The sequence below is a fragment of the Asparagus officinalis genome, chromosome 10, assembly GCF_001876935.1.
Source record: "Asparagus officinalis chromosome 10, Aspof.V1, whole genome shotgun sequence".
Lineage (NCBI taxonomy): Eukaryota > Viridiplantae > Streptophyta > Magnoliopsida > Asparagales > Asparagaceae > Asparagus > Asparagus officinalis.
The window spans coordinates 72,986,691-73,008,501 of NC_033803.1; the positions used below are offsets into that span (position 1 = coordinate 72,986,691).

General features: G+C 35.1%; 3 protein-coding genes across 3 annotated transcripts; all 3 read left to right on the forward strand.

Annotated features, from left to right (window-relative positions):
• LOC109825853 lies at nt 5,818-15,656 on the forward strand. Its single transcript, XM_020392757.1, has 13 exons — nt 5,818-6,124; nt 6,666-6,845; nt 6,948-7,068; nt 7,146-7,185; nt 7,787-7,839; nt 7,918-7,979; nt 8,397-8,549; nt 8,863-9,107; nt 9,721-11,297; nt 11,584-12,480; nt 12,916-13,300; nt 14,831-14,893; nt 15,307-15,656. Exons 1-13 carry the CDS (start codon nt 6,066-6,068, stop codon nt 15,381-15,383), a joined length of 3,912 nt encoding a protein of 1,303 aa, XP_020248346.1. The 5' UTR covers nt 5,818-6,065; the 3' UTR covers nt 15,384-15,656.
• LOC109825858 (putative F-box protein At5g42430) lies at nt 15,436-20,160 on the forward strand. The gene is made up of 6 exons (XM_020392763.1): nt 15,436-15,449; nt 15,844-17,108; nt 17,213-17,457; nt 17,558-17,796; nt 18,083-18,213; nt 18,308-20,160. The coding sequence occupies exon 6, from the start codon at nt 18,858-18,860 to the stop codon at nt 19,941-19,943; it is 1,086 nt and encodes a 361-aa protein (XP_020248352.1). The 5' UTR covers nt 15,436-15,449; nt 15,844-17,108; nt 17,213-17,457; nt 17,558-17,796; nt 18,083-18,213; nt 18,308-18,857; the 3' UTR covers nt 19,944-20,160.
• On the forward strand, nt 17,239-18,445 carry LOC109826941 (putative protein phosphatase 2C-like protein 44). The gene is made up of 4 exons (XM_020393951.1): nt 17,239-17,457; nt 17,616-17,796; nt 18,083-18,213; nt 18,308-18,445. The coding sequence occupies exons 1-4, from the start codon at nt 17,239-17,241 to the stop codon at nt 18,443-18,445; spliced, it is 669 nt and encodes a 222-aa protein (XP_020249540.1).

The following is a 21,811-nucleotide window of genomic DNA, read 5'->3' on the forward strand; positions in this document are numbered from 1 at the left end:
TACCAAGACAATGTACAAAAGAGTAGCATGGACCACTTATTAATGAGTAGTTTAGATTTTTTTTTTTTTGCATTTATAACCTACAATAATTGAATTGAAGGTGTTCAATATCATCTAATCTGAAAAGCTTATTGTTTATGTTGTTCCAAAATAAGCAGCGATGTTGGTATCGCTATTACTCTAGTAGTAGTTGTGACATGCGTGCCTGAGACCTGATAATTAAACCCATATTAATAGGAATAGTTGGACCCAGGGCCATTAATGTAGTACAGCAAGAGCATTTGGTCAGGCTGGGGGCCTTTCAATTTGTATTCTAAAGAGTGTATATGATGTAATGATGCCTCATGTTTTTTTTTTCTTTTTGGGTGTTGTGTCACTGTTGGCAGCTGTGTCTTTTTGGCTTATGGGGGCTGGACCGTTAGGTGGTTTACATACTTATCAAAAGAGTTCAGAGGCCTTTGCTTGCGAGAGAAAGCATTCCTTTTCTCTGTGTATGCTTTTGTTGAGGGTAGGCAATCTGTGCTGTATTGTTGAGGAGGAGTTCCAGGGATACTCGCGCAAGGCGAGTGTTGCTGTTACTCGCTTCTGCCAACCCAAAAGAAAAGAAAAACTGAATCTAAACCCGATTTAATTGTAACCCAAAACTAAACACAACCACCACCCCTTTTGTTTTCGAGCGAGTGTCCAAGGACAGTCGCGAAAGACAACCGTCCTTGGACTTTTTCGTTGTTGAGCGCTGAGACGCTGTTGAGCTATAGAAGGCATTCAGGTTAGGGGTTTTTTCACCAATGCCGTATTTAAAATAGGTCGAATTGATAAAAAATAAGTATTTTCAGACGTAAAATCTTATAAGTAGGTTCAGTTTTCAATCAACCACTTTATAACTCAATTATCCAAACCGTCCTCATTACTTGCACACGTAACTAATGAGGGTAGTTTGGGTAATTTGAGCGGAAATTGGCAAATAAATGATTGATTGAGAATTAAAAGTACTTATAAGGTTGTTTCGGTATATAAAAAAAAAGCTTCAAAGATGGTTTCTATCGATTTGGCCTATTTTAAAGGCGGGTTTCATGAAAAAGCCCTTGAGGTTATGCTTACTTTCTCTCAAAGTGTAGATACTAAGTTGTGTTTGTCATCACCCAGGTTTTGTTGGCAGTGGAAGTGGTTATGAAATCTGATGAAGGCTGGAAACAAATATGGAAAAGAAAAGAAAAAACTCAGCCAGTAGGTATGATGCAAAAAACATGCATTATCTATATTAGGATGCAAGGCATCTCTCTCTCCATCAAACAAGAAAAGTTGTGCTTTTTTTTTTTTTTGCTGGTAGCTTCCATTCACAGGGAGGGCTCCCACCCTCAGAGAAGTTCATAATGCCAGAAAGCTGACAGGACTCGTGAGAATTATCTAACAGCATTCAAAAGATTATTATGCTGTACATCCTCTCATAATCGGGAGAATATATCAATCAGGCCTTATCCAACAACTGGTGTGATTGATTTGGTGTTGAGAATTTGCTCCCTTTTCTAAAGTTCAATCCTATTCATTCATTCACTCACTCACTCACTCACTCAATGAGTTAGGTGGTCAAGAGGAGGAACGTTGCTTGTCCTTTTGTTGTAGGTACAACCTTGTTATGAGCTTCATTTATGATTTCATCATCACAATCATCCAATGCCTTTGCTCCATCATTTTTGGGCTGGTATTGTCAAATTTCTTGAATCCATACAAAAGAGAAGGTGCTAACATTTTCCCTCTAATCTATGTAAGCTACTGCAAAATAGTTGCTTGGTAATAAAATATCAAAAACTGCTTAAGAAGCGGTTGATGTGTTTTGTAGAACCGTGCTTAATGTCCATTGTTGAAAGATAAAAGGTAAATATTGTATATAAACTAAAAAAAAAAGCAGAAGTTGCTTTTAAAAGCACCCTCGTATTGCTTCTAAAAGCACATCTTAAAAGCAGAAGCAATTTCAATAAGCATGTCTAAAAAAGTTCTTTACCAAACGCAAGCTTATTGAAAAAAATAAGCAGAAGCACCCTAAAAAAAATAATAACAAATTTGCCCTAATTTCTTTAAACCCAACTATATCCTATTCGGTAGTCTGGCATGCGTTGGAGCTTTACCTAGCCATCATCAAAGAAGCAAGTTGAGTGTGAGTTTGGCGAGTCAAAGAGTCTCAAAAGCCAATAGTTTTACTAATCATATAGTACCTATTATTTATATCAAGTACATATTATTCATATTAGTATATGGATTATATATGCTTGATTTATGCTAATCATGTTGGTAGGTTCCTCTTCCATCGTGCAAGCAATCTCTTTCTTTCTTGTTATTATTAAAGGTTGGGTCAAAACATGTGAAAGGGTATGAGTGAAAGTTTACCTAACTAATATATATTTGCATGAAAGGGTATGAGTGAAAGTTTACCTAACTAATATTTGCAGTCATATAATGGACTTAGTCATATAATGTCCTAAAATTGTAATAAGTAGCGGTTACTGTATGAGAGCAAACATGATTATAAGTGGATGTGTATGGTGAGCAGCGGTCGTGAATTGGATTATGAGATGTCTCAACAATAACTAAAATTTATCATTATCTGCAATTAACTCAGTTCACCTACTTTTATCAGTATATCATATGTAAGCAGAGATGGTGGTTGTATTAGTACAGATAGAAGTATGTGAATTCAAAGGTAAATATAAATAATATTTTGAATTTATGAGTATAGATAAAAGGAAGTGGGTTTAGAAATAAATCAGAGTGAAGCTTTGGGTTTACAAGTAAAAGCCCATAGAGATAAATAAATACTAGATTACCACATTAGTATTATAAGTAGTACATAATAATCAGATTGGTATTAGAATTATCTCTGACGATAACAATGTATTTAAACTTGCACGATGAGATAAATAGGCTCAAAAATAAAATTTTCATCCATTTTTTCGGCGACCACTCAAGGTGATCTGCAACATGTGCTTATGTGGCACAATTATGATGACGTGGTGACAGTAGTTAACCTCATTCAAACATTAAGAAGGAGGGATTTTCATAATTGGGTAAAAGAAAAGATTGATTTTTTTAAATTGGGATTTCTCCACCTTCTTCCTTTAAATTGGGGATTCTTCCTTACTTGAGCTCAAAGAATCCATGTTTTTCAGTAATGGAGAATCTCTAATTAAACAGAAGAAGGAGAAGAAGCCCGCAAATTTAAAACTCTCTCTTTTCTTTTTACACTAACTAGTATAATGCACGTGCTTTGCACGTGAACGTATATGTTTTTAGTTTTGAATTTTTTATTGAATAGTAAAACTACGTGTTAATAAATAAAATTGCATCATAATATTGCTTAAAAAGAAATGTATGAATTAACTATTATTGTGCAATTATTGTAGTTGAATGTTTTTCTTATAATGATCGCCCGGTGTTAACCCTTTTTTAAATAAGTCCCCGAAATATAAAATTATTCTTAAATAAAACTGTCAATTTTATAAGTTTTCTTATATATGCCCCTCAAACTTGAAAGTTGTAGTAATCTTTTTCCTGATGTTCCTTAGATAATTACACTTAATACTTGCAATATATTACAATAGTTACTTCTCATCATAATTATTTAATAGGATAAATTACACTCAACCCTTATGAACTTTCAGCCCCTATGAATTTTCAAAATGACACTAAATCCCTAATGATTTTGATGTTTCAAAGAAAACCCCCAATAATGTTTCGAATTTTGTAGATAACCCCTATAATTAGAACTAAAAAATGGCACAAAAAAGGCATTTTGAAAGTTACTGGGGGTTTGGTGTAATTTATCTAAAAGATATTGGGGGCTTTCTATAAAAGTTGTTAGGGGTTTTGTGTGATTTCAAAAGTTCATAGGGTCTATTTACTGTAAAATATTAAAAGTTCGTCGGGGTTTACTGTATTTACCTTATTTAATATTATAATTCTTAGTTTAAGTAATACTATTAAAATAATTATATACTATAAAATATTTATCTAATTTATTTTTTTTAAATTTTGCTCTTAAATAATTTAGTACTATAAATATCTTATAAATTTTCATTATACTATCGTTAACAATAAATAGTACTATTATTAATATTAAATAATTTTTTAATAAAAAAGTTAGTTTTCAATAATTACCAAGTATAGATTATTCAGTATCATGTAATCATCTTTGAGAAAATACTCAAAAAATAATATTAAATTATTTATTTAATTATATAATACTAAATAAATAGTGTAATTCTTAATTTATGTGATATTATTTAAAATAATTACACTGTTTATGAGATCAAATATTTATTCTATTTATTTTATTGCTCATTGTGTTATAGTATAATTCTTCATAATATTTAGTAATATATTATTCAATTTATACTATTATTTTAATTATTTTATTATAATTCACAAATAATTATTATAATAATTTAATTGGCTACTAGTAATAATAATTGTGTATACTTAATTTTATAAAATTAGTTATTAAATTATTTTTAAACAATTAATAGTTAAAATATTATTGATAATTATAATTATTTAGAAAGGTTAGGAGATACATAATTAATAATAGGTTATATTTATTTAATCAAAGATTAATTAAAGATAGCAACGTAGTTATACTTTATCAAAATTTGAGAGGGTAAAATAGAAAATTAAAAGTTTTAATAACCCAATCCTTTTTTTTATACTAGTATAGATTTGAAAATATTTCCCTCTAATGGTTTGAAGGAGACTAACTATAGCTGCAACGACATCATAGATATGCCAATTAAGCATCATGTGACAGATTATACAAGTGGTTATTACAAAAGTTGGTCGGAAAATTTATTTTTAAGCCTATTTATCTCATCGTCCAAGTTTAAACACTTTGCTGTTGTCGAAGATAACTTTAATATTAATATGTTATTAGGTATTACTTTTAATACCAATCTGTTAATTTAGCTGATAAATAAACTTCCAGTTCCCAACAAATGATAAATCGGAGGGGGGAAAATAGCAGCTGTGAACGGTGTGCGAAGGGCACATTCGTCAATAAGGGGCTGTTTGGTTGATGTATTTGGCATTGAGGGTTAGGCAAAAAGCCTGCCAAAAGAGCACTTTTGGCATGCTTTCTGTCCAACCCCCAATGCCAAATACATCAACCAAACAACCCCTAACGGCAGAATCCTTGTCAACCACGTGGGGTGCACATGAGCATCATCTCGTTACGTGGATGCCAACTCTCTAAATAAGACAGTCTGAGCGCAGCTCAGCTCTATACGTATATACATCTATACGTATGTACAGACACTGAGGAGCTACTATCCAGGCGCATTTATGTCATGTTCACTGTTACGGAGTAATTGCGAGCAGAAATTAATAGAGATGTATCTTTTTATTCACTAGAAAAGAAACTATTCTTAAAAAAGAAAAAACTATTTTGAAAATTAATTATAGTAGGAGTCACTGCAGACCATTTGTATAACATTTAGAGCTATGATGCATCTTGGGGAACAATATTAAATTCAGCTCTTACTTATACTTGTCCAAATTCTGATTGTTCTTGTATTTTTCCCGTTCCAAAAAAAAGCTAAACATGTAAGCGTGAGAAAAAAAAAGAGGTGGCACATTTAATGCTTTAACATTAAAGTCAAAAGTGGGGGGGATTTATTAACCACATTTAAGGTCAATCTCAAAATACCAAAAATACTGGGACATATATGTAAAAAAAGCATTTATTTTTCTATTTTTCCATATTATTTTATTTTTATAAAAACAGACTCAAATATTCTGCAGCTATTCCTAAGTTGTTATGTCGGAATCCGAGGCTCACTCTCCAACTTCTCTCTCTCTAAAAATATTAATTAATAAAAAAAATAAAATTAGTTCCGACTATGTTTTCCATTAAAAAAGTAAAATTTAATTCAATGGTAAATCTTCTTTCCTCGTTCATTCCCTCTCTTTTGTTAATTAAATTCATTCTCTCCTCTTCGTCCTACTCTTTGTTTTTGTTTTTAGAGAGAGAGAGAAAGAGAGAGAGGAAACCCTAGGTTTACAGAGAGAGAAAGAGAGCAATGAGGTCGGAGGCGCGGCTCGATTCGGCGGTGTTCCAGCTGACTCCCACTCGAACGAGGTGATGTGATCTCTCTCTCTCTCTCTCTCTCTCTCTCTCTCTCTCTCTCTCTCTCTCTCTCTCTCTCTCTCTCTCTCTCTCTCTCATTTGTTAGATTAGGCTTTGTTGTGTTCTTGATATAGGGTTTTTGAGATTGAAGAGCTACTGTCTTTTGAAATTCTGATTGGATTTATCGTTAGATTTTTTATGTTTTAAGGTAGATTTCAGATGTCGTCGATGTCTTTTGCCGATCAATTTCTTACCTTTATTGATTTCTACTGTATTCACTCTAGTTCAAAGGTTGAAATTTGAATATTAGGCAATGTCGGTGTTATCGATGATTTGATGTTTTTTCTTTGTAAAGATGGGAGTTGTATGGATGTTTATGGTAAAATTTGGATCTTTTTTCTTTTCCCTACTGAATCACGCAAATGGATTGAGATCACTGGTTCGTGTTAACATGGTTGCCCTTCGGTCCCTCCAAAATCTTTGTTGTAGTATCTAGTTATTTGTGGCAATTTGAAATCTTGGCTTAATTCTAAATTGGCCTTTGTTTCCTCAGATTTGAGTTGGTAATCACAGCTAATGGGAAGTCGGAGAAGCTTGCATCTGGGTTATTAAACCCTTTCCTTGCACATCTGAAGGCTGCGCAAGAACAGATTGCAAAGGGAGGATATTCTATTACGCTTGAACCAGATTCACCAAGTGATGCCTTCTGGTTCACCAAGGGTGCTGTCGAAAGGTCAGTGATCTTCTCAATGCTTTGTCAATATGCAATACACAACATTATTTAGCTGCGTAAATTATTATAGAAATTGATGTCCAAACACATTATTCTATTTAGGTTTGTTCGATTTGTGAGCACACCAGAAATTCTGGAACGAGTTACTACGATAGAGTCTGAGATCTTGCAGATTGAGGATGCAATTACCATTCAGGGCAATGATAACCTTGGTTTGAGCAGTGTAAGTGCTTGAAAATCTTTGATTTTGGTTAGCTTATAAAATTGCAGTTGTGTGACTCTTTTTGCGCGACTTGTCAGTTGGAAAACCATCAAACAAAACCTGCCGGATATATTGAAGGTACATAAAGTTTGCACACTATTTTTTTCTCTTTCCAAAACTCATGTGTCTATCTACATCAAACATCTTTCATACGGGAACAATGTTTTAATGGGCCTGTTGCACGTAGGCCGAAGGTCTACAGAAGTTCAAAGTTTCATCTAATATATTACAGTTTGTCATTAGAATGGTCAACAGGGTGTTGGTTAACGGTGAAAATAGTCATAATTGACCCTCACTGAGAAAATTGGCCATATAAAATCAGAGCTGTTGTTTATACCTGACGTACATAGTTGCATTAATGCATTTTTGAATCATTAATTCGTTGTCTTTGTCTCAAGTCTCAACCATTTCACACCTTTCAGTGATGGCCAGAATAACATGAACATTGAAAATTGTTGTCATTAAATGGACAGCACTGCACTTATTGGGAACTACTCTTTATAGTCCTTGGATTAAACTTCCATGAAAGTATTTCCGCATCTAGGAAGGATTTCAGGTTAAAAAAAAATCAAATAAAGATATGTTTGTATATATTCCGAGGTATTTAATTAATTTTAGCTTTCATTTATCTTATTTGTTCTGTATATGTTAAATTATTAATATGATTATGCTCCAATAGGCAGCAAGCCTGTGTCTGATGCTGATGCGGAAAAGGCAATAGTTCTTTATAAGGTACATATACTTCGATATCATTTCAAGCTAAAGCTTTTTTTGAGACTGTTTGGATTTATTTTTCTTGATCAACGGCAGCCTGGGTCACAGCCAAGTCCTCCAGATTCAAATGGATCCGCTGTGCAGGAAGAGAATTCAAAGTATGTTCCAGTGAAATGCATACTTGATTTCTTTTTCTTACTATCTGCCTTTTACATATTTAAGAGTAGACTATTATGTTTTCTACTCTGTACACCAGGTTAATGTAGAATTTGACATGTTGCAACTAGCAGCTTGAGCAATAGGGAGAAATAAATATTTCATTAGATGGCGACAAGCTTATTTAACTGTACTGGGCAGTGTACTGGTGATAGGGTGGACATACTGATTTTCTGCTGTGTTCTGCCAACATGATTGTGACAATGCAAACAAAGTTGGCTTTCAAATGCACACTTAATACACAAAAGGAAATCTTATAGAAACTTCCTATAATGTCATAATTTCAATGTGTTGCATGTGCTTAAAATCAGCATTTAATAATTTATCACAGATGGTTATTAAATTTTTTTTCTATGCAGGGTTCAACTTTTGAGAGTGCTCGAGACCCGCAAGGTTGTGTTACAAAAGGAACAGGGTATGGCCTTTGCACGTGCTACTGCAGCTGGCTTTGACATGGATCACCTGGCATATTTAGTAACATTTTCTGAGTCTTTTGGCGCATCACGCTTAAAGTGAGTTGCATGTCTTTGATAATTACCTGTTTGAAGAAGCTGTTGCTTTAGGTTCGTCTAATCAGATATTTGATCTTTGGAAGGAGGAAGAGAAAAATATAATTCATATATATTGTATCATTGTACTGTAACTTATGTATGCATTTGCGTCTGAATTGTTTGCAAACTGTATATAAGTTCTAAATGAGAACAGTATAAATAATGACTAGTGTGATCCTGCAACAAGAATACATTACTGATATAACTTATGGTACTTTTAAGAGAATATGCTTTTCAGTTGTGCGTTCTCCTTATTTCATTTCTACCTCTACAGGGAAGCATGCATAAGGTTTATGGAATTGTGGAGGGTAAAACATGAAACTGGACAATGGATTGAAGTTGAAGCTGCAGAAGCAATGTCTACACGCTCTGGGTTTTCTCCATTTAATATTTCAGGTATTGTACTTGCTGGGGATACAAGAAAACAGAAAGAATTTGGGGAAGCACCACCACCTGCATCTGGTGGTGACTTAGGCACAGAAGGCAACGAAAATGATGCAGCCACAGATTACAGCACCAGTAAGTGATCTTGATGCCGGTGCCTATTTATTTGGTTATTTATATTGATGTTACTGCTACATCAATCATTTGATTTCTGTTTGATTTGATTAGATGTGCTGTAGAGTTTTTAATCTGTCGTAAACTTTTCTTTCCGAGTTTTAGGTGAACAAATATTTCATTCAATTTTATTAAATGGACATGGTTTTCTAATATTTTAACCTTTTACAAGGCACCTTCCTTTTGTTTCTTGTATATATAAAATACGGCTTCTACTTTCAGTAAAGTAAAACTACCCAGATTGTGTCATCTGAGATGTTATTGTTTATTGGTGAAGTATTAACTTTGTTATTATTAATGGAAACAGTCATTTTTTTCTGAAGAATTCTATATGGAGTATAATTTTATTTATGGCTTTAAAAACTTTGTAAGATGAACGTTTCTCTGCACTGAGTTCTTTCTGCACCGTCTTTTAGAAGTAGCATCTCTTAAAATTTCAAGACATGCAAACACTGAATCACTCTTATTTGGTGCCTGTCAATTGCTGTGGATTGTTCCTGCTGTCATTCGAAGTCAACTTCTGATTATTTTCCTGGAGCATGGGAAATGATTATTTCTAGTTTTTACGTGACAGATAAAAAGCTTCCTCAGGGTTCACCAGGCCAGAACGAGTATTTTCAAGGTCAATTACAACATCCCACATTCCCACTGTGGGCTATGCATCCTCCATCAGGGCCACCTGTATTTCAACCATATCCCATGCAGGGCATGCCTTACTATCAGAATTATCCGGGAAGTGCCCCATTTTATCAGCCACCTTATCCTCCTGTAGAGGATCCTAGGTTCAGTACCCATAAGAGAATAGGCAGAAGGCACTCTATGACCACTAAATATAATGATGTAGATTCAGAAAGTTGCAAAGATGATGCAGATCAAAGTTTATCAGAGTCTGAGAAAGAAGCATCTCATGGTCGTAAATCATATAAAAGGGTTGGTCGATTAGGGAAAAAGAATCCTGGTGTAGTTGTCATTGAGAACATAAATGTCAAATCAAAGAAACATGAAAAGTCAGGTGATGAATCAGAGTCAGTTTCTACCACTGATACTGAAACTGAGGATTCTCATTCCGATGATGTTGGAAGAAAGCATAAGAAATCATCCAGGTCATCAAAAAAGAACGAAGATCGTAAAAAATCTCCAGAATATAATTCATATGGCCAGGATGAAGTAGTTTATGGTAATGATGCAGACTCTGGAAACTGGCAAGCATTTCAAAGTTTCTTATTAAGAGCTGAAGAAAAGATGACAACCACTGTTGATGGAGACATGTTTACTGGTGAGAAAGAGCCTAAAATAAAGAGTAAACAGAACTTAAGTGAAGCGGAACCTTCCCTTACTCCTGAGCGAGATTCTGGTATTACTAGTGAAGCAAGGATCGTTGAATTTGATTCAATGAATGGGAAGGGAAGTCGAGCAAGGAAGGTGACTTCAAATGACGAATTGCTAACCTCAAGCGAAGGTAGAGCTTTCAGGGAAGGCCATCTTGATGCTCAGTTCCTAGAAGTAGAAGGTGGAGGTGGAGGATACCGAAGGGTGACTTGTGATGATTTCATGATCTATGGGCAAGGAAACCAAATAAGCAGTATGAGTTCTTCGGACCCATTTTCTGAACATGGGTATGAGCATTCTGGCAATTTGGGGAAGAGCTCATATGTTGCAACTGATGAGTCCTTCATTGTTCCCATTAGGTCAGGTTCTCAGGGTCAACCTGAAATGGACAATAGATCTGCTATTGACATGGATTTGGAGTTCCCCTCATCTCTTGAAAGAAAAGATTCCTCCAACAATGGAAATAACCAGCTCAACTATGAACCGTCCGATCTCATTATGATGCCTGAGCGTGCAATTGAGAGTGAATATGTTGGTTATGATCCAGCTATAGATTACGATATGGAGGTACCTGTTGGAGTTGCTGCCAAGCAAGAAACCAGAGACCAAGAAGATGTCTCAACAAGCACCAAAGAGGAATTGAAAAAATCTAATAAGGAGAAGAAGCTTAAAGCTCCACAGAGTGCACTGGAGAAAAGAAAGAAAGATGCACTGATGAGGAGAGGAACACCCTTGATGTCAAGCCCCTTAACTGAAGCACAAAAACGTGCAGAGAAGCTACGAGCCTACAAAGTTGATCTTCAGAGAGCAAAGAAGGCAAATGTATATCTCTCGTTTTTTATTTTGTGCCACTTTTGTAGGTTCTTTACTGGGGAGAATTTGATTGTTGGTCCAAAGGATTTTAGGTTATAAGCTCCATCCCTGATGGTGCAGACTAATTAAAGCTATAAAGCAAATTGTAGAAAATGGTGCATTAAACATTTAAACAAAATTATAAGTGTCGTATTTCAACTTGTTTAACCAACTGTGTCTACATTTAAAGAAAATTATAAGTGTCGTATTTCAACTTGTTTAACTGACTGTGTCCCACAATACGCGTTCCCCACAGGAAGAAGAAGAGAGGAAACGCTTGGAGGCTTTGAAAATAGAAAGACAGAATAGAATAGCTGCAAGAACCACTTCAAATTCTGTTCATTCACCATTAGCTGCAAAGAAGATTGCATTGTCAACAAAGGTTTCACCAAGCTCTTTCAAAGGATCAAAATTCAGTGATGCAGAGCCAGGATTAAAGTCACCTATTCAAAAGCTGCCTATCAGGAGCAGTTCAATAGGGTCTAATGATTTTCAGAAAACCGCTAAAACCAGTAGATCAATTGTCAGTGCTAATGGGTTAACCAAATCAGTATCATCATTGCCTGAGTTAAAGAAAGAAATCAATGATATCACATCCGAAGCAAAAGCAGTTGCTCCTCATACTAAAAGACTTTCTGATCCCAATGTGAGAAGTGTGCAGCATGCCCCACAGACATCAGTAGCTACTGATCAGATGCCAAAAAGAAACTTTGCCAATGGGTCTCAAATGAAAAAGATCTCTGCGATAGTGCAGCTGGATAAAACCAAGTCAGCAACTCTACCAGAGTTGAAGATTAGGACATCGAGAGGCCCTTCTGGAGCAGTCCAGAGTCAGGCCATCACAAAAGAGTTAACGCAGCAAGAGTTTGGAAATGTCCGAGAAAACAAGACCAATGATAATCCCCCAAGGGTTGGTAACACTGATGACAATCCACTAATTGAGAAGACTGTTGTGATACTTAAAGAGGAAAGGATCAGTAGTCCTGCCCTTCCAGTATCTGAAGATATGGGAGGGACAACTGATGATGCAAAGTTGCAGGCTGGGCCTGATTCAGAACATGCAGCTAATCGTGCTCCACCTTTGCCTATTATTATGAGGGAACTTGAGGATCCAAATCAACATAAGCCGAATGAACAGGTGGATTGCGATAAGGTATATTCTAAAAGTTATTTGACCCTTTAAATTGAAGTTTTAATTTTGTTACATAATTAGTACTTCATTCCATTTGGATCTTGGTTTTTCTCTTTCTTTGGAGAGGGAGATGTTTTTCTCCTTTGCAAAATTTAGTTATCTTCCCTCTTCTTCTAGACTTTGTCTTAGTGAACAAGTTTCTCTCGGATTACATAACCAATAAGGTGAGAATTATTACCTGACAATTAGAGCCTACTAGTTTATGCAGTGTTATAGGTTTCTGAATACAGAACTGTGTTTCATAACCAATCATGTATAGATGGAAAAGATTCAAATATGCATTGGTTAATGTTATAGATGATGTTTCTGTTATAATAACCAACCATATTTTTAAGGCTTTTCTTTTCTCTTTATATTGTGGGTTTGATGTCTCATTTCATTTTCTTTTGTCAACAGGTAGTAAATGGTTCTAAAAAAGACAAATTCCAGAATATCTCGCAGTCTCTCAGTGGAAACTATTATCAAGCTCCGTTTGCCAGAGCAACATCAGTGGATGATCCTGATACCAGTAATCTTGAACGCACTGGAGCACTGAATATGCAGTCAGAATTAACTTCAAATAGCAAGGAATCCATTAAGGTATGTGTATCTGATTTTTCAGATTCATGTTTGATAGATCAAGCCAATGGATCAGTTGAGAGGCCTCGGAACAAAGAACCCAAAGGTTTCAGGAAGCTATTGAAATTTGGGAAAAAGAGTCACATCTCAGCTTTAGGTGAGGGTAATGTGGATTCATATGGATCAGCTGCTAATGAGACAGAGGTGGCGTCTTCTAATGATGGTAAGATCTTGCAGCTCCTTTTAAGGCAGAGCACTTTATGGACCCATCAAAGCTTTGTTGGACTCTTTTTGTCAAATATTTAGCTACTAATTTTCTTAAATTGTTACGTATTAATCTTAAACAATAGAAGTTGGCAGAACACTGAGCACAGTTCTTATGGAATATCCACATTTTCCGTATTACTTTTTCTCACACCATATAGCAACTTGGTACAAAGTCCAAAGTTTGGCACCAGACGAGTCTTATCGATATACACTTGCTACCTTGGATTTGCATAACTTGGTTAACTTTTTCAATTGAAACTTGAACCATACCTGAAACTATATTGTCAATTAGCATAGTGAGATGACAGTGTATGAGACTTCCTTCTTTTCATATTAAGTTTCTTTTTGTCGCCCTCTAAGTTGCATGGGAATGGGTACAGGTGCGGGTATGGGTATGAGTACGGTAAAATTGTAAAATGGAGGGTATGGGGACACAACTACATATATATATTAAAATTAATAATTTTTACATGAGATCATTATTTGAATTCATGTGTTATTAGGACTAAAATTCCTATCACATTGTAAGTTTCTTTTATTATGTTAATTATTATAACTTAGAAACTACTTGTTTTTGAACTAGACACCCAAACGACCCTTTAAAATCATATTTTTGAACTTGGCTATGGGCTGAAACAAACCCGATCGATGTCTAACAAGCTTTAAGAAATGGATTTGTAGTTTAGGATATACGTCCAAGTATTTGACGAGTGTTTTAAACCGAAACATATATCATATAATTGCGTAAACGTCTGAATAAATGTATGCATACGTCAAGTGTCCATGAAGTTTGTGTAAGTGTACGTGTTGGGTATGTGTTCGGTACGGGTATGGCTTCATGATAGAAGTACTTGGGTAACATAGGTCGCCCTTCAAGGGCGGAGCCCAACCCGAATTTTGTGAATTTAAAGGATGTATCATATGTTGCCCAACCTGAATGTTGCGAAGTTAAATGATATATCATATGGTTTGTACCCAAGCTATGCCATGTGCAGTGCTCTATTCACCCAATCTCTTGTCATACAAATTATTCTACAATCATTCAATGTCTATATAAAACTACAGAAAACTTTCAATATAATAAATATACTTAGCGCTTGGGAATGATGATGAGCTGAGAATTTTTGTAAGAAAAATTAAGAGAAAAAATATAGCTTGCATGCAACTTGTTATGAAATGACATATTTCAATTTTGAAAAATCATGCTTGATGGTGTTACCGTGTTAGGGCCCAAGCTAGATCAAAATCCTGGCTCCACCCATGTCGCCCTTATTTTTTGAGGTCATTCTACATAAATATTTATATACCATGTCACAAGGAAAGGTATGTGAGCAAATGACAAAAACACTTCACAGCAATTGCCACGTCATAAATTTTCAAACATAAAAAATAAACTGCTTCTTTGGTTAATTATTGAATTCATGTGCATGATCAGTGAGCTTCTTCTATGCAATCCCTATCTCACTGATAACTTTTCATCTTTCAGTTCACATCCTGAAGAATCTTATTTCTCAAGATGGTGCTCATTCTGGAGGCACTCCACCTAAAGGTTAAATACACTACCTTCCTGATCCTAGTCTTATCATGCTAATGTAGAAGTCCTAATGATATCTTATATACTTGCAATATTGAAAGTTATTCTGAATGGTTAACTTGTTCTGTATTTATGCTTACCTTTTTATTTAAATGTTATTCTTCAATCGTTTTTTCTGAATTTATGAATGATGCAGAAAATTTCACAATTATAATAAAGCATTTTTTTCTCGTGTTCTTTTTGGAGCTTTATCTTATGAGTACTGAAATATTCACAAAACTCACAACCAACTATTTTTTGTACTCAATTGTGTGATCATCCTTGTTGCCGTGCAATTCTTGTCATGAGTGAAATAACAGTTGAACCTAGACTTTTAGTGATATAATATGTGGTTGGTGTTACTCAACAATCTTCTATTTTTGTTACAGTTCATCGTCCCTTTTCCATTCTTTCACCTTTCCGCAGCAGCAAGAGCAGTGAGAAGAAGCTGGCAGCAGGAGTTTGAGGGAACCAAATTTAACATTGTCAGAGAGTTGTGTATGAGTTTTGGAACGAGAAAGATGCTGTCGAGGTTCAGTTGCTCTTTTCCTCCTTTATTCATTGTGTTTGTAAACAATTTTCTGTAAAAGTTGTATCTGTCCTAAATAATTTAATGTCTATATCCTGCGCGCGTTTGTTCGTAATTAATTTTGTAGTGTAACTGTCGATTGAATTGATCAGTGAATGTGACTGGTGACTGCAATTAGAAATGTGCATCTCAAGAGCCATTTTTCGGTCACTTCCTCATATTTCTTTCCGAGTGTGATGTTGCCTTGGATTGTTGAAAGAATTCTCAAAAAAGTTCAGAAAAATTGAAGAAGTAGATGTTATCTAGCTCTAGTTCTTTTATAATGTGCTTTTTCTGCAACAAAGTATGTGTTACGTGAATCATGAATCCAATATTGATAGCTAAGTTCATGTTACAGAGGATCAGGTACATCTGTGGTTTATTGGACTGAGTATATACTCAGTCACTATCTCAAGGATACAGCACCAATTCTACTATAATCAGGTAATTTCACTTTTATCTGAACTTCTGTTCAGTAATGAAATAAGAAATTTCCGACAGTTACATTGTTAAGTTCCTGGAAAATTTCAGTTTGAATTGTTGTATTAAGTGAAATAAAGTAGCAAAGATTAAAAGAACATGGAATTTATATCGTTCCTGCACTTTGATGTTATGCTTATAGGATTGTGATTCTAATTTACTGCTTGGCATGAATTGACTCGTCTTATATACTAGTCAACCAAACAGAAACCAAAATCACACTTTGGCTTCTTGGCCTCTACTATCCTTCAGAATTATTTAAGAAAAAATTGTAGGAACATATTGCCAAATATTTATTATAACTAATCACGTTAATTACTTCTTTAGTGCATGTATGTTACTTTTTACTAGAGATACTACATTATCGACCATTTCTAGGTTCAGTGCACAGAATTAATTCAAGTATCCTAGCGAATATCAGGGTTGCCTACGAGTTAAATACCAAATCCAATGAAATCTTGCATAAGAAAGGTTCTCATAACCTTCGTTCTTCTGTCATTTTGTATTATTACTTGGAAAGCCACAATTAGCTTTAAGAAGACTAAACCTTCGTCTGAATCAATAGCCAAACACTCAACAAACTGCAGTTTTCTTTTTTCGCAACTTCTTATCTTTTTAGGCTTGCCATCATCCTAAGACCATTGGCCTAAGGATCTTTGACTTATTTTCATTTGGGTGCTAAGGTTGATTGTAGACTTCTCTTATACTGTCCTTGATAAAAACGTAACTCTAATAGCAATCTTAAACTAGTACCCTGAAGACTGCCTTTTACTCCATCTAAGAGTAAACTTTCTTCTTCAATGTTTGAGGCCTAGGTTATCAAACTTTACCTACCGAATCATGTCTCTTGATGTTGTTCAAACCTAATGAAAGAAAGATTGAACTAATGATGTTGCCCATGGAAATGTAGAAAAATTTTCTCTATAACTCGTCTTCTTACTGAAGTTAAGTACTATGAGAATTCCATTAGAATCCTGCAATTTCCTTGTTATTTTGAGGTGTTCTGGTAGTTTATCTGTGCAGCACTAAAGTCTTTTATTCTATCAAATTTTTCCTTGTGTTTTTTGTGGTTAATTAGTTTAGAGGAAGAGCAGATCAGTTATCAAGACCAAGATGGCTTTTAAATTTCTGCAATTCCTCAAGGTGTTTTTTTGTCACTTTTCTTGTAAACAGGACAGTAGACATGCGTGTACATGTTTCTATCGAAAATAAAATTTTTGCAAATTTTTTGTTACTTGGCAATTAAGGTGGGAAGATATCTAAAAAAAATATCATGGATGAACCCGTGGCGAAGGAGAGAAAAGTTTGGCAGGGCATTTCACATGGCTTTCATGTCATTGAAAGGGGAGACGAAACTCAGGACCTTATTCTTGCTCAAAGGGAACAAGCAGATGACCTCGAGCTTTGGCTTTTTGGAGCATTTGATACGAACGTGGGATATCCAATCAGAAAATACTTGCAATCGAACATATTCAGCAATAAAGTTAATGAGGTAAATCGCGATAATCACTTAACCTTGATATTTGATTTAGATTTTAGACTACTCATAAAAAGCTGGTTACGTCAACTTTAACATAGTTTGTTTTCCATAGGGTCAAATTGAAAGGAAAGCAAAGGATACTATGAAGAAATCCTACTTAATCACAAAAGACTGTGCATGAGGGAGACAAACATGAGGATGGAGGTTTCACAACTGCACTTGTTATGAATGCGGAGAAAATTGTTGTAGCAAGCTTTGGTGGATACAAAGCTGTATTGTGTAGAGGGGATGTGGCCATACAATTAGGAAAGAAGCATCGAAGAGTTCAGAAGGGGTTTTGGTCCTTATTAGGTATATGCTTTCCTAGGTGTCTATTTGTAGAATTGATTAAGCACTGATTTATCTTCTAGCGTCAAACAGTTACGTACTTAAGATCGTAACTACTGTGCGTCTTCTTAAAAAAGTATTGTTTCAGTCCATTTTTCCTGATGCTAATCACTAATCAATATACTAATCCTTTATAAATTCGAGCTATGATGGATTATTATTTACTAATCTCAATTGTTAGTTCCTACTCTTTTCAATATGATGTGGAGAGAGATGAATTCTTATTCAATTGTAAATAATGTGCATATAGGTGCATTCCACTTGAAATATCTTACTGAGAACGGGAAGAAGTCACGGAAGAACACAAGACTCGGTGTCAGCACCCATAAAGTGGAACCCGAGTTTGAGTTCATCGTGTTAGCTAGTGATGGCATATGGGAGGTGATGAGTTATGAAAACCTTAGATATTATCACTTAAACTTTCTTTAGTTAAGCTGTGATACTTAATGAGCAAATTTTGGTACATCTATTCTAGGTGATGAGTAACCAAGAGGCTGTGAACCTAATAAGTCACATTGAAGATGCTCAAACTGCAGCGGAGGTTCTTGCGTTGGAAGCCGTGACAAGAATGAGCAAATCAACAATCTCATGTGCTGTGGTTCGTTTTCATTGATACTACTAGTATTTTCGGTGTTCAGTGTCTTACAAATAGATCGCGGTTGTTATGCGCTACAGTAACATTTTTCTCTGCTTTATTCTCATTCACCATCGGTAAAGAAATACTTCGCATTGTTATTGGCTCATGGTAAACTAGTGTTGTATTGCTGGAAAATATTGACACTGGCAACTTAGAAATAGCCTACATTTACATATCCATATACTGTTGATGCTGATGGTTGAGTGTGGATCTTTCCAAACCAACAAAGACTGCCAATAAGTATGAAGCTTAAAGCTTCACGAAACATTGTTTCATTTTTTTTTAAAATCTAGTAGCTGTAGGTTAAAAGTCAGCCAAACACATTTAAAAAAGCAAACATACACTCTCTGCAAAAACCCAAGTCCATTTGTTGTGGTGTAGAACAACAATGGAGAATTCCCTTCATCTGCCTCTATTTCCTGATGACATCTTGTTGGAGATCTTTTCCAGACTTCCTGTTAAATCCCTTCTCCGTTTTCAGTGCGTCTCAAAATCTTGGCTTGCCCTCATCTCCACCTCCAACAAGAATCTGCCACTGGCCATGGCCGGTTTCTTCTACATAAACAACAACGCAACGCGATTCAAGAGCCTTGGTTCAAGAACCTATATAGGTACTAATTCCATCGACACCACTCTCTCTTTCTTGACATCCCTCCATGGCAATCTTGATGTCATTGATTGTCGTAATGGTTTGTTGCTTCTCATGAATCCAAATTCTCTGTATGTATGCAATCCTGCAACTCAGAAGTGGGCTATTCTCCCAAAACCCTACAAGAAGTCTGCAGAATTAGTATTAGCCTTCGATCCCCAAAGTTCTAGCCACTACGAGATCATCTCCTTTCCCCCTGTAGATCCTGTTGAGCTTGGAGCCATCGGAGTCGAAATATTTTCATCTGTAACATGCCAGTGGACTGAGGTCCAGAGGTACTACAGGATCAATAACATTAGTTTTGCTCGCTTTGGTTTTGCCTTCTTGAACGATATCTTTTACGTGTTAACTGAATGCGGACTCACTTTTCGAATGGAGGAGGATTGTTGTGGAGAAGTTTATCGGCCTAACATGGGCTCCTGGCTCGGAAGGAACACGGGTTTTATCGGGCAGTCACAGGGTTCTTTGTATCATACAATGATTGTATCGGGAGAATTGTTTGTATGGGCTGAGGATTCTCCCAAGAAATACATGAAGGCTTCAAAATATGTTTTGAAGCATAGGAACAACATTAGAAATTTAGCAGCAGAGCTGCTGGGGGTCGGACATCAGCTTCTTTCAGACGATCGGTTTCGTATATTGAGTTTTCATTCAGACCTGGATGTGATTTTTCTCAAGTTACAAGGTAAGTTGTTTTCCTACCATTTGAAGAGTGCTAAATTGGAGGAGATGTGCAGTTTTGAGGGGAACAGGCCATGTTTTGCTTACTCCCCTTGTTTTTCTGAAGATCTGGACCTTTCAACATCAAATCCTGATATACTTTGATGATACACAAGGAATTTTGAGAACAGGGTCGAGCTTGGAGAGGTTGGGGAGATCTATCATGCTGCTAAATATTTGATTAAACCCTAAGGGGGAGTCAAATGCCTTTAGGTGAAGCCTTGAACAGTTCAAACTTTCTTTCCGTTGAATAGGAAGATAATGACAGGTTCTGTAGTTACACCATAAGGTGACATTTCATACTTGGCTTGCTAAAATATGATGAGGGATGCAATCAATAGTTTTCTCTTTTTTATGTTTTCCATAACCAGCATATATTTCTTGATGATATTTGCTCTTGGATTATAGCTCATGAAATCGTGAATTTGGCCTCCTAAGAAATTATTTACCAACGGATCGAAGCAACTAAAAATGACCAAATATTATGAGTGATAACCCAATGAAATCATAAATTTTAGCCCTCTCGAAATTATTTGCTAATTGGTGGAAATGAACAAAAATGGCCAAAATTTATGTGTTATAGCTTTTAAAATTGTAAATTTTCACCACCAAGAAATTATTTGCCAACGTGTCAAATGAACTAAAAATGGCCAAAATCATGGGTGTTAGCCTATGACACCATAAATTATTTACTAACAGGTAAAAATGAGTATAAATAGCTAAAAATATGGATTATTGCCCATGAAATTATATATGTTATCATCCGTGATGTTTTTTTACCAATAGGTCGAAATGACTAGAAATGGTCAAAAATCATGGGCTATAGCTCACAAAATTGTAAATTTCAGTGTCTGTAGAATTACCTGTAGAATTATCTGCCAATGCATTGAAATGAACAAAAATAGCCAAAAATTATGAGTTATAGCTAATGAAATCATGAACATTGACCAATCGCCAGATTATTTGGCAATGGGTGGAAATTGCTAAAAATGACAAATAGCCTTGAGTTATAGCTCATGAAATCGTGAATTTTGATCTCTGCAGAATTATTTAGCAATGGGTCAAAACAAAGGAAAATGGTAGAAAATCGTGGGTTATAGCTTATAAAATTATGAATTTTGGTCCTAACAGAAGTATGTGCTAATGGGCCAAATAGAATAAAAAAGGCTAATAATCATTGGTTATAGGTCATGAAATCATGAATTTTAGTTTCTACGAAATTATATACAAATATGTCGAAACAACTAAAAACCGTAGGTTATAGCTCATGAAATCCAGAATTTTGACCTCCGCGAACCCAACGGATCAAAACGACTACAAATGGTAGAAAAAACATTTTGGATTATAGCTCGCAAAATTATGAATTTTGGTCCAGGGATTTATGTGTTAATTGGTTGAATTGAATAAAAAAGGCTAAACAATGTGGGTCATAGCTTAAGAAACTGTGATTTTAGTCTTTACGGAATTATTTGACCATTGCTCGAAATGACTAAAAATGGCCAAAAAGTGGATTATGGCCTATGTAATTATCAATTTTGGCCTCCATGATATTATTTTCCAATGGATTGAAATGACTAGAAATGATGAAAAATCGTGGGTTATAGCTTAAAAAATCATGAATTTTAGATTTTTAAGAAAGGTGAATAATAGTCTACTAGAACTTTTTTGACAATGGGTTAATATGAACAAACTATTGCCAAAAATCATGGGATATAGCTCATAAAGTTATACATTTTTGGTTACCATGAAATTAGTCGTAAATAGATTAAAAGGAATAAAAATAGCCAAAATTGTAGATTATAACTTGTAAAATCAATACTTTTAGCGTCATCAAAACCAATAGGCTGGAATGCCTAATAATGACCAAAAATCTTGGATTATTACTCATGATATCGTAAATTTTAGCCTCATAAAAATTATTTACTAATGGGTTGAAATAATTAAAAATAATAAAAAATCTTGGGTTATAATCC